Source organism: Mesoplodon mirus (assembly GCF_964341445.2).
Source record: "Mesoplodon mirus genome assembly, chromosome: 1".
NCBI classification, from domain to species: domain Eukaryota; kingdom Metazoa; phylum Chordata; class Mammalia; order Artiodactyla; family Ziphiidae; genus Mesoplodon; species Mesoplodon mirus.
In genome coordinates, this window is record NC_138976.1 from 11,453,554 (window position 1) to 11,466,208 (window position 12,655).

General features: G+C 36.9%; 1 protein-coding gene across 3 annotated transcripts in view; it reads left to right on the top strand.

Moving 5' to 3' along the window:
- Nucleotides 1–12,655, top strand: part of DENND1A (DENN domain containing 1A) — a 554,990-nt gene that overhangs the window by 149,796 nt on the left and 392,539 nt on the right. For all 3 annotated transcript variants that reach the window (XM_082612220.1, XM_082612221.1, XM_082612222.1), the window contains exon 3: nt 1,847–1,890. In XM_082612220.1, the coding sequence (XP_082468346.1) occupies nt 1,847–1,890 (44 nt within the window). The remainder of the gene's footprint in view (nt 1–1,846; nt 1,891–12,655) is intronic.

A 12,655-nucleotide genomic window follows, 5' to 3' on the forward strand; every position in this document is an offset into this window, starting at 1 on the left:
CTGTTTTACTGTGTCCCTCAGGGACCTAGAGCTGCATTTTTGTGGGGGGTGGGGGCAGGTCTCAGTACCAAATTTTAAATCCTAAAATACCAGTTATTTTGCTGGACAAAGTCATTTACGTATGTGTTAGGAACCACAGCCACTGCCCTCTTTTTGGATCCTCTACCCCAACCCCACAGTACACTTTTAGGGGTTTGCTGGGCTCGTAGCTGTCTCTTTGCATCCTGCTGGCCCGCCCCCACTTCACCCGCCTAGACCTAGTGCTTTTCATGCCACACCATTAGCGCCCTCTGGCCTCCTGTCACAAGAGGGCCAAGTCTTTGTGTGGTTTCAGCCCTTTAGGCCAGAGAGAAGCAACAGCTACTTCCTCTGACTTACCAGGGCAACCCTGCAAGGTACTGCAGGGGGGATTATGCCAGAAATCTACTAGTCCCAGTCTAGACGTGTCATTGGTCTCTTCCTAGTATTTGAAGATGAGGGTAAAGAAAGTCAACCAGAAGACACTTCAAGAGCTGAAGTAAGCTACAGATAGTTTCAACTTTTCTGCACCACCCATTTTGGGAAGCTCTTCATTTGGTGTGACCTTTTGAATATTCCTACTTTTGTTATTAGTCTTGAGTTTTGAAAAATAATATCCATTGATTTCAATGACTTGAAAACTGGTATTTCTAAGACTTAAATGTAGTTTGTGAATAGGCCCATTATTTTCTCCCTTTTTGATTCTTTAATTGCACAACAATTAACCGCATTTTTATCTTGTGGCATGGAGGGCTTTAACTTTTACATGGATTCACTTTCATGGAGAAGTAAACTGGTATTTTAAAAGATATGAAAGCTGAGTAGTATATATTGTGATCACTGTGGTTGGGGACCTTCAAATATTGTGCTTTTCCACAGCCTTTTGCATTGATACATGATTTCCCAAATAGATATTATTCTGATCACTCTTCTTAATGTGTCTCTGAGGAACCAGATCTCTCTCTTATTAGAAAAGATTGAATGTTTTCCTAATCAATAGCAAATGGAGTGCTAATAGCTTTTAATTAGTACACTTCTATATTGATTTACAGACGATGGCATTGGATTATCTTGCAATTATGATTGAAGAATCAAGTGACCCCTTTCTTAATTCCATTTTAAACAGATGGCCATGAAAGATATCTTCACCTATGTATTATTATAGTTTCTGAGCAAGTCTAATTATGTTAGAACATAATATCTCATATCATGATATTTTGTTAACTCTGACAAGCTAAAAGTGTATTGTTTTCTTTTGAAGAAAACATCTATTTTCAAGAGACCATAAGTATTTTGAGAAGGATATATTTTATTTTTAAAAGCAGGGAGTTTTGCATTTGTTCCTTGAAAGAATTCTTATCTGATCCTTCCCTCCACCCTGCCCTCTCCCCCACCCCACCCCACCCCCCACCCTGCCCAAACACACACAAGATCTGAAACTGGCCTTTAAGGTGGTTTATCAAGCCCACATCTGTAACTAAGAAAAGGAGGCCTCTGATAAGAAAAGTCAAGCAGGTTTCAGATCGACTTTCTCTGGAAAAATATATCGAGGGCAATTTGCAGCTGGCAAAATTTTTTGCATTAGGTAATAGTCTAAAGTTAACAGTAGTATCAGGTCTTTAAAATTTTTCTTTTTTGTATATCTGGAGGAGGGTAATGGGAGTGCCTTGCCGAGTCCTTCCTTGTGCTCATCAACATAGCAGCCTCAGCTGCCCCCCTTGGATCCCCTGCCAGGGCTGCTATCATCTTCTGATCAAATATTAATGTGTGATCCTCTGCTTGCTCACTAATCCAAAGCCAATTAATATTATCTGTCAATTATTTACAGATCCTGAGGTGCAGAGGCAATTCCCGGAGGACTACAGTGACCAGGTTCGGAATGCGTAATTAATTTTTTACATGACAAAATTTATTTCAGAGTCGTTCAACATATTATTACTGTTCTTTTTACTGAAAGAGATAAATGAATGTTTAGAACGGAAGAGAAACAGTAATTAGGAACCCAAGACAAAAAGTAAAACATATTGAAGTAGGATCGAAAATATTGGTGCTAGATTTGGGGTGTTACCTTCAGGGGAAAAATGCACAGAAAGTAAGGAAGAAAACCTATCACAAATTTTACTTTTTATTTTGCTACAGTCTGCAGTTCATTAGCAAATCCTTTTTGGATTGCCTGTGAACTTTTTTTTTTTTTTATGCTATTTAAGCAGGCAAGAACCAGCGTAACAAAAAGATAAGGATGGAAGTTTATAACATCTCCTGGAATTGGAAATAGATTATGAAACTGTGTTATGGTAGTCCTTGAAGGAGAAGATGCACATGCAGGAATGGTCTTTAGGGTGAGGGTGGTTCTAATGATGGTAGTGAAAGTTGTTTGGCCAATTGGTCTTGCCATCTTGAATTTCCTGCATTCTGCAAGCATGGAATGAATGGAGTGGAAGGAACTATTTTACTCACAAAATACTGCTGAAGTTCCAAAGCCGCTCTACTCTTTATAATTAGATCCAGGTTATACCTTCTGGATTCCAGTTTCTATCTTGAGAAATATTAGTAATGTTTTGTAGCTTTTTGGGGAACCTTACATTTTTAGTTCAAACATGCAATTTGGTATGCTTTTTAAAGCAGTTTTGAAATAAAAGCATTCTTGATTATACAATAAAACAACTTTATAAAGCCTTTCACATGTGGGATATTGTACATAATCAAAACATTTTTCTGAAGTACATTCATTTAATTTTGTGTATTAAAAGAATGTCCTTGAATGAGGATAAGTCCAACGGAATATAAATATCCAGTACAGTAGTAGTCACACCTTTGCAATATGGCTTGCTGTATAGAGGGCAAGGCATCTGATACATCTTTAGGAATATAAGTGGATAATCAGGATAATGAGATGCTTTGTCATGAGATTTTACTATACAAGAGCCCAAGAAAACTGGTATGGATTGCTTTGCGTGTGATCTCAAGACTTCAAAATGAGATTTAACAAAAATAGTAAATTTCTCACTCTACCCCTTGCCTCATCTTCCAACAGGAGAGTTAGATTTTTATCTTACCCTAAGTTGGTATGGGATTGAGCCCTTTGGATTTAATTTACACAATCCAAAGATTATAGGACCTTTTTATTAATGGTTTTTTTCTTTAGACAATGTTTAAAGGGTGGAAGATCTTAAAGTATTACTTAGAATAGACTTGAGGCCATAGCTCTTAAGAAAATCATTCTTTTAAAATGTTGTTGTCTAGGTAGATAACCTTTGTGGTCCCATGATCTGAATTACCCAATGAGAAAAAATTATATAGGAGAAAACTTAAAATAACATAGTCAACATCTGGGTTTATTCCTTTAAACATAGTTTCTTGCTATATCTGAAAATTTGTGAGCACCATGATCTTTTTTTTTTTCTTTTGGTGTAACTTTTAAAAAATTGTATGGTAATATGTTCATGAGCAAAAAGCAATTTAGGAAATAAAAATAAAGCAGAAATAAAAGAAAGAATGAAAAGAAAGAAAATACAAGTCATCGAAATTTTACTACTCAGAGGTAACTACTGTGACAATTTGGTGTTTATTTTTTCATGTTTAGTTCTTTGAGTATATATATGTGTTTATGTTTGGGTAGAGTATGTATATATATAGGTACTCCACATACAAACACATGAAATATGAGATAGAAATAGAAATATAGATTATCATCAATTTTGTCACTGCATATAGAGCCCAGTTTACTGATTAAGTATTGTTGTGTTGTGAACTTAGTTCTCTTTACTTTAGTTAATGGATGATCTTACAAGTATTTTATACACTGAAGTTGGAATTCAATTATAGCAGGAATCTAAAAAATAACTTTTAGCTATTTTAAAGTGCTCTTAGGATAAGCATTTGTTTTCTTTGTCTGGATCAGTGACTTAGTTTTGAAATTTGGAGGATGATGCTCATAGGCTGGATGTAGACTTATGAGGGTATGCGCACCACTGCCTTATTTAGCATCTCTTCCAACTTGACGCACGGTTTCTCTTCTTTACCACATATAACTCAAGAATGAAGGATGAGTGAAAGCCCTACTTTGTTTGGAGAAGTTACCTCAAAATGCCAAGAAATTTGAGAGTTGGTCTATTAGTAAAGGAAATGAGACCTGCATATTTCTTACTTACCTTTTTATAATTTGGATTCTGATCTTATGTGTTTTCTTTTTAGCATTTGTTGGATTATGCCAAATTATCTTTCCCTTTGGTGTGCTATTATAAAGGAATTCTTAGAAATATTTCTATTACATACAAGCTTTAAATGCTGAATGTGTACTTAATCTAGACAACATTTCTAGTATTAAAATATTTATGATGCAATCCATAAGGAATATTTGAGATAATTCACCACCAAATGTAGCACTTATTACTACACACACACACAACCCCCCCCCCCGCCTCCCCAGTTTTTCTCCCCATTCGCTTAAGTTACTAGTGCTTGTTTTTACATATAGTGTCTTTCCCATGTACCAGCACACTTGATCAGAGACGCTTGCTGCTGCTAGATGTTTTATTCTGTGTGTTCTTTGTACCTTACAGTAAAAGAATCTGTCACAAATTATTGTGGCTCACTGCTTTAGAAACTGAGAAAAAAGGGAGGTTAGATTGACATCTGTGACTGAATAATGATGACCAGCCTTTTGGCTCTCCTTGAGCCACAAAGCTAGCACTGCCTTTAGAGTGGAAAAAGAAGTAAGAAGAAAGGGGAGGGATAAAAGAGAGTTACAAATCTGTGGTCCCAGAGATGTATTACTGTTGGGCCAGTTGTCTGTGTGGTATGATAATCCATTTTGATCTTCTCTGTCTTAATTGTCTGCTAAAGACAAATGGGCAGTAAAAGTTCATCAGTTTCATCTTTTTGCTTCTCGTTTAGAAGCAGAATAAATGATCCATCACTACAGAAGTAGCCTTTCTTTTTGACACGGAAGTAATGCAGACCCAACACATTTTATTAAAATGTTTTTCCCTCATTATTTCAGTCCTCTCAGCTCTGATAGATCTTACTGTTTCATAAAAAATGTAATCTGAAATGTAAATAAGGGTCTTGATACAGAAGGAAGAAGTAATGAGCAGCCTGAGCCACATTTTCGGACTCTTGATTGTAATTACTGACAAAGTGATTTCTCTGTGCCCCATTTGTTTTTTTCTTCCTTAAGTTGTCTGTGACACCCTCAGACTGCGATGACATCTATGGTTTAAAACCATTAAATCACTGTAGCACTCAATATTTCATTTAAAATCTGGTAGGCCTGCTATCTTAAAACCTGAAAGTACAGGCTTTGTTAATTCCTGAAAGATATGCAAATGCCTCTGTTTTATAAAAGAAAAAAACAAACAACAACAAAGGCAAAAGCAAGGTCTTTTCATAGTTCATATTATTTATTCATCTGCTTTTGTTTAATGTTTACCTAGTTTAAATACTAAAACATTAACATTGGTGGGATCCTGACTTGGAAAGGATCCTGCATTAAAAAAAAAAAAACCTCTAACAGCTTACTTGTGAAATTTAAAAAATTGTATCTCTCATAAGCGTAATCCAAATTAGTCTAAATCATTATTTTAAGGTTAAGATTACTAAATTACAGACACAATTTTCAAGTTACTTTGAGTTTGGTAGCTTAAACCAGATTCTTTTCATTCTCTTACTACAAGGTTAGATAATGTGGCACTTAATAAAGCCTGTTTAATAGAAAATTTTTGTTAAAGAAGAACAGGATCACAATAATGTGTTTCTTTCATTTCTAGAAATGGTTTCTCAAAGATACCAACATGTCAATCTAGCATTAAAAATAAGAAAACAAAACATGAATATCTTTCCCTGCTGGAAACAGCCTTGTAATTAATTAAATGGATTTATAATTATTCTATTATGTTTACTGTATTCATTCATAATTATGGAAATAAATGGTAAAACTTTATTCATTGTGATTTGTGCAGTTTTAATGAATATTAATTGAATTAAAGGAGAAAAGGATAAATTAACGTGTTAGCAAATTATGGTCACCACTCTCATCAAAACCCCATCTTTGGCTTCAAAACATATGATTTTTCAGATTAAAAAAGAGCCTTTAGTAATTATAACACGTAGTATGGGATAATTTAGAATAAAGGTATAATAACATATCACAGAGATTTCCATAAAAGGCCTTGTAATGTGTCAAGTACAATAGGCATTACACCTACCATTTAAAAATGCATTAGTTATAATATGATTTACTTCTTGTACTAAAACATTAAGAATTAATAATTTGTTCTCACAATTGCACTTTTTATAGCCTGTTTGTTCTAAGAGTGGCGATTAGAGTTTAGTGTGCTAGAAGTTGCTTCTCCACTGTTCTCATCTATATTTTGATGAACTATAGCAAGTGTCTTAGAGCTCTTTAACTAGAGGTCTGAACATACCCACCCGTCCCTGTACATGTAGATCACTGTTTAGAGCTGCAGGTAATTTTTCTTTCCACTGGCACTGAAACAGAGGTTATAATGAAACCAACAGTCTTTATGCATTTATAGAAACTATAAAAATTTTATGGAAATCTTTATATAGAAACCAACAGTGTTTCTTGTATAAGCTCTATAAGCAATGTAGAAACATGGTACATTGGGAAAAATAAAAAGGTACCCTTTCTTTTATGGTTATATATGGTCCGTGTGATTTTTAAAATTTCACTATAGGCAGTTAAGCAAAGTGGAAAAACATGCATCACCTATATACTAAAAAGGAACAAAAATATGTTGCATAACTTAGGCTAATTGTGATGGAAATCGGCATTTCTGAGTTGCATGTAATTGCTTAAATATGGAGTTTTCATTTGTTCATGCTTCAGGTATGCTCTAAAAAAACATTTAAACTCAGTTATTCACAGTGTAACCTATGTAAGTGGATTGAAAGATTCTGATTTGAAAGACAACGGAGATAATATTTAATCAAGGCTTCCTACTTGCGTGTTGGTGATTGCCTCCTTCTTTTAGTGAGCAGCTGTGTATGGAAACTTGCAAGTTACTTTCTTCAAAATCTTGATAATCCAGAGACTAAACATTTCTATTCAAAACTTGTTCATGTCCTGATGCATTGAAAGAATACTATCTAATAGGAAAATTATAGATATAATCCACAGCTCCTACATTTTTTTGTTACTGTGAAAGGAAGCTTCATTGCACCAACATTGTGTAATATGACGTACATGTACAATATTTACACAAAATGGAAAACAAATGATAAAATTTGATTTTCCCATTATTGTTAGGCAGAGAAACATAAGCAGCGGTGTACCTGGTCTGTATAAAGTGTGACATTGATTCCACAAAGGTTCCACCAGTCTTTCTATAGTGACTTGTCTAAGCCATAGAATCTTCAAGTTGGAATTGAAAATTTGGGTTTGTGGGTTTTTGGGCCATGCGTTCACCAAGCTCACAAAGAATGGAATTGGACCTGGGTGTATCCTGTTCCTCTTGGAAACTTTTGAGCTTTCTTTTTTTTCCCCATTCTTCTCCAAAGTAGGTGCTGTCATGCTTCCAGCCTACTCATGCAGTCCGTTCAGATTTGATCCACTTTAAATGGTGAAGTCAAGTTTGGTCCTGGAAACTTTTCATGACACCGTATGACATGGAACAGAATTTGTCATTTCATTTGAATATTATCCAAAGGATTTACTTATATAAGGTTCAAATGGGTCACCATTTAAAATGGCTCCACAACCCAGCCCTAAAAAGACTAACTTAGGGCTTCCCTGGTGGCGCAGTGGTTGAGAGTCCGCCTGCAGATGCAGGGGACACGGGTTCTTGCCCCGGTCCGGGAAGATCCCACATGCCACGGAGTGGCTGCGCCCGTGAGCCATAGCTGCTGAGCCTTCACGTCCGGAGCCTGTGCTCCACAACAGGAGAGCCCACAACAGTGAGAGGCCTGCGTACCGCAAAAAAAAAAAAAAAAAAAAAAAGACTAACTTATAAGTGGCTAAACTTTCTGGGTTTTTTCCCCCCCTCATGTCTGTTTTTGGTGGCAGAAACTGTGTTGGAGACTAGATACGATTTTGTGCATTAATTGCGTGAGAGATTAATAAGTGTAGTTTCTGCAGAGTATGAGCTGGATACCATACCAGGTAAAGATGAAGGAAGATGTAGATTTCATCTCCCCCTTGAAAGACCTTACTGTCTACTAGGCTACAAAGGTAATACATGTTCAGGTTGTTTCAATAGCTTGTAGAACAACGGCAAGGCCAGAAATTGGGGATATCTCTTTGAAAACTAGGACCTTTGGGGAGTGATGCCACAATGTAATCACATTTCTGCAATTTCTTGTTTCTTTTTGTTGTGAAGCCATAGAAGTTAGTAAGTTAGCAAGAGTGGTACAGAGAAACCCAAGTGGAAAGTCTTGGGGCTGCCTTTAAAGAAGATCATCTTTTAAGTCTGTTTTAGATGTGTGCTTTTCTAAAAGTCACTGTTGATTCATGGATTTTTTTGAAACCTCTTGCTCAAAAAGGTCAGTTTCCATATTTCTTAGTAACTTGTCAGTCTGGGATTGTAGGTAGAAATGTAATGTTCTCATCCACAGATAGAAACTCTTAATTTCTTCAGACCCTAAAACCTGGGAGGTGACTGTTTCGTGTAATGGCAACAAAGCACCCTGCTGAAGCCGCTTTCTTCAAGTAGTGGGTCCGTATCCACAATTGCCACCAAATGTAGCCATTTTGACGGACCACATTACAGATTCAAAGAGATTCATTGATAGATTGCAGATGTATAAATGCATCCCAGATTAAATGTCTACTTCTTTTTATATGTTTAAAAGTCTCCCATTCTTGATGATTGGCTTGTTTAAATGTTTTTCAAATTACAGGCTCATGGATAGGGAAAAATAATCCTAAAAAATAATCTATCACAGCTTGCCTCTTATTTATCCCTGTGCTGTTACAAGTCAAATTTATCACCTTGGATGAATGCTTTTAAAGTGTTTGCTGAAGAAAAACCACTTTGTATATAATAGATGCTATTCTGTCATATCTATATCTTTCATTCCCCCCCCGCCCCCATTTCCAGAAAAGGGTGAATTTAAGAATGGGATGGGATTGGACTGGCTTCTTCTTCTTTTTTTTTTTTTTGCGGTACATGGGCCTCTCACTGTTGTGGTCTCTCCCGTTGAGGAGCACAGGCTCCGGACGCGCAGGCTCAGTGGCCATGGCTCACGGGCCCAGCCACTCCGTGGCATGTGGGATCTTCCCGGACCGGGGCACGAACCCGTGTCCCCTGCATCTGCAGGCGGACTCTCAACCACTGCACCACCAGGGAGGCCCTGGACTGGCTTCTTAACAAAACTGTATTTCAAAACCTTAAACATTTAGCCAAACTCAGTTGAAAAAGTGATACATTTTCTGATTTAAGGCTCTGCTTTTGAGTTGAAGATTTCTTCCCAATTTGGTCACTTCCCAGCTGTTACAGTTATATAGAAGGAACCCATTAAAAAGACAAATTCTTTTTGAGCTATTCTTTCTGAAGGCATGCCAGGCTATACAGCTATGTTGTACTACTACTTGAATCTGACTCTAGGAAATGGAAGTAGGCAATCCCTATTTATACATTCTTATTAGAAGTGTTCTCCTGGTTTTATTCTGGCTCCAAAAAAGCCCTGGTAAATTTTAGACATATCTGAATACCACTGGATGTTCTTATTTCTGGTGAGTTACTCAGTGATGATAACTAAGTGGACTGTGGCTGCTTTTGAGAGCTGTAGTCTGAGTCTTAACTTTAACCTCATTTAATCAGTCCCTGTTGCTTGTTTGGATGGACCTGCAAGTCTGCAGTCATCAAGCCCTGTTCATTATCCCTCCTAAATTGCTCTCTAGTCTGTCCTAGTCTGCTATTTCCCTCTGCATTCACACTCTCAGCTCCTCTCCTGTGGAGTTTTCCTAATGACCTGCAACCTAATGACCTTGTAATCACTACATTCTATAAGATGGCCAGAGATGTCTTTCTAAAACCTAAATCAAATCACACCATTTCTCTTAAGTCAAAACTCCTGATGGTTCCCTGGTGCCTTCAAGATCTACCGCAAATTTCTTTACTTGGATTTGAGGCCCATCACAGTCTGTCCTTGCCCCAACCTCCAGCCTGGTTTCCTACCACTTCCCTTCATAACCAGACATAGAATGTCTATTTCCCAGCATGATTAGCTCTCTCCCACCTCTATATTTTCGCCCAAGATTTTTTTTTGTTTTTGTTTTTGTTTTGGTGTTGCTACTATTTATTTATTTATTTATTTTTCACATCTTTATTGGAGTATAAATGCTTTACAATGTTGTGTTAGTCATCACTAATCATTAGAGAAATGCAAATCAAAAGCACAATGAGGTACCACCTCACACTGGTCAGAATGGCCATCATCAAAAAATCGAGAAACAATAAATGCTGGAGAGGGTGTGGAGAAAAGGGGCCCATCCTGCACTCTTGGTGGGAACGTAAATTGATACAACCACTATGGAGACCAGTGTGGAGGTTCCTTAAAAAACTAAAAGTAGAACTACCATATGACCCAGCAAGCCCAAGAAGTTTTTATGGTTAAAATGCCTTCCTCAGTTTCCCCTCCCATCCAATATACTTCTTTTCAGCATTAAATGCCCTGCTTATATCAATTCCTCTGTGAAACTTGCCCTGACTAAATTAGTCACTCTATCCTCAGCACTTGGAGAGCCCTTGGAGCATTGACTCCTTACATTGTATTGTTTATTTACTATGAACTCTTCAAGTACAGGAGTGACTATAGTCAGTGTTACTGGCTCTTCTCAGCAGCTAGGATAAATTAGGGGCCAGTGAATACTGGTGAATATAAAGTATGTAATACACAGACATACTTGCTAAGGAGTTCAGATTCCAGAAAGGATAGTACAGAGCATGGCCTTTGGAGCCAGACTGGGTTTGAATTCCAGCTCTGTCATTTACTGGGATTTACCTCTTTGGGGTTTCATTTTCTCACCTGTAAACTAGAGATAATCATAGTAAAGATATCAGGATTCTTTTGAGGTTTAAGTGATTTTAAATGTGTAGAGTGCTCGGAATAATACCTGGCATTTAATAATAACCAATTATTATATAGAGTGCCTACTATTTTTAGGGGGTAGATTCAAGGTAGCAGGGTAATCTGGTTTTGTTTTATCAGGTATTAGGATTATGTGTGATAAATTTGCCTCTAGAATTTCAGAGTGATCCTAGGAAGAATTCTGAAAAATCTTTTCTTTCTAAGCCCGCACTGTTCTACAGCAAAATTTAGAGAAGTCACAAAGGTAAGAGAAATTTGTCAAGTAAAGATGAAGAGATAACCAGAAACAGTTTCTGAATATTTATGTTCTAAAATGTATGGAAAATATGGAAACTCTTTAAATGGTGATGAAGGGATTTTAAGTAACTAATTACTTTTATTTCTGTTGTGAAAGCTGTATTGAGACTTTCCATTTTCAAAACCTCAGAATTTAGTAATGGGTCCCACTGTCCTTGTAAATTAGCCTTTTTGGTTGCATGTAGTACTTTTTATTATTGTGTTAACTTTCATTTTAAAAATACTTATATGCAGTAGAGTTAAGATTCCTCTAGCTACCATAATTTCAAACTGTCTAACTGTCTGACTGAAACTGTCAGTTTCAGATTTCAAATGTGAGATAACATGAAGCCCAGACTTCGAACTATGTATGTATGTCTGTGTATGTGTGTGTATGTGTGTGTGGGTAGAAATGGAAAGGATAATTAAGATTGTTCTTAAATAAAATTGAGCTTACCAAAAATCATTTACTTTTATATCAACCTTGTGAAATATATAATATTGTTTCACATTGCTTTTATCCCTGGAATGTTTTTATGTAATATTTTATAGTTTTATTTCTATAATATTCTAAGTATTATTAAACATTAGATATTTATATAATATTTTAAATATCTAGTCTGCTTGTCTAGTAAATGCTGACCCAACTCTCAAAAGTCACCTCAGGGCTTCTCTGGTGGCGCAGTGGTTGAGAATCCACCTGCCGATGCAGGGGACACGGGTTCGTGCCCCGGTCTGGGAGGATCCCACATGCCGCGGAGTGGCTGGGCCCGTGAGCCATGGCCACTGAGCCTGCGGGTCCGGAGCCTGTGCTCCGCAACGGGAGAGGCCACAACAGTGAGAGGCCCGCGTACCGCAAAAAAACCAACCAAACAAACAAACAAACAAAAAAGTCATCTCAAATGTCACCAGCTCTGAGGAGTCTTTGCTATCCCCTGGGTAGACCTGACAGTGCCTGCCATTTTTCCTTGACCATGCTTTCAGAAAACTTAAAACCCTTTATTACACATACTTGTTTATGTATCCTTTCTCTCTCCCAGGCAGAAAGTCAGAAATTCTTGCCTGCTACGTGTCCACATCTGTAGGACCTGGTACTGTACATGGATGCTAATAGGCCAAATATTTGATATATAATAATAAACAACCAAATAGTGTTCACACTGTGATCTTTGGGCTCAGAATTTGAACAAAGTAGGACAAACCAAAACATACATTTATTAAATCTCACCTTGCCTAACAGAGAGGAATTTAAGATTCTTATATTTGAATATATTTCAAACATGATGCCTTGTTAGTAACATCTAGTTTT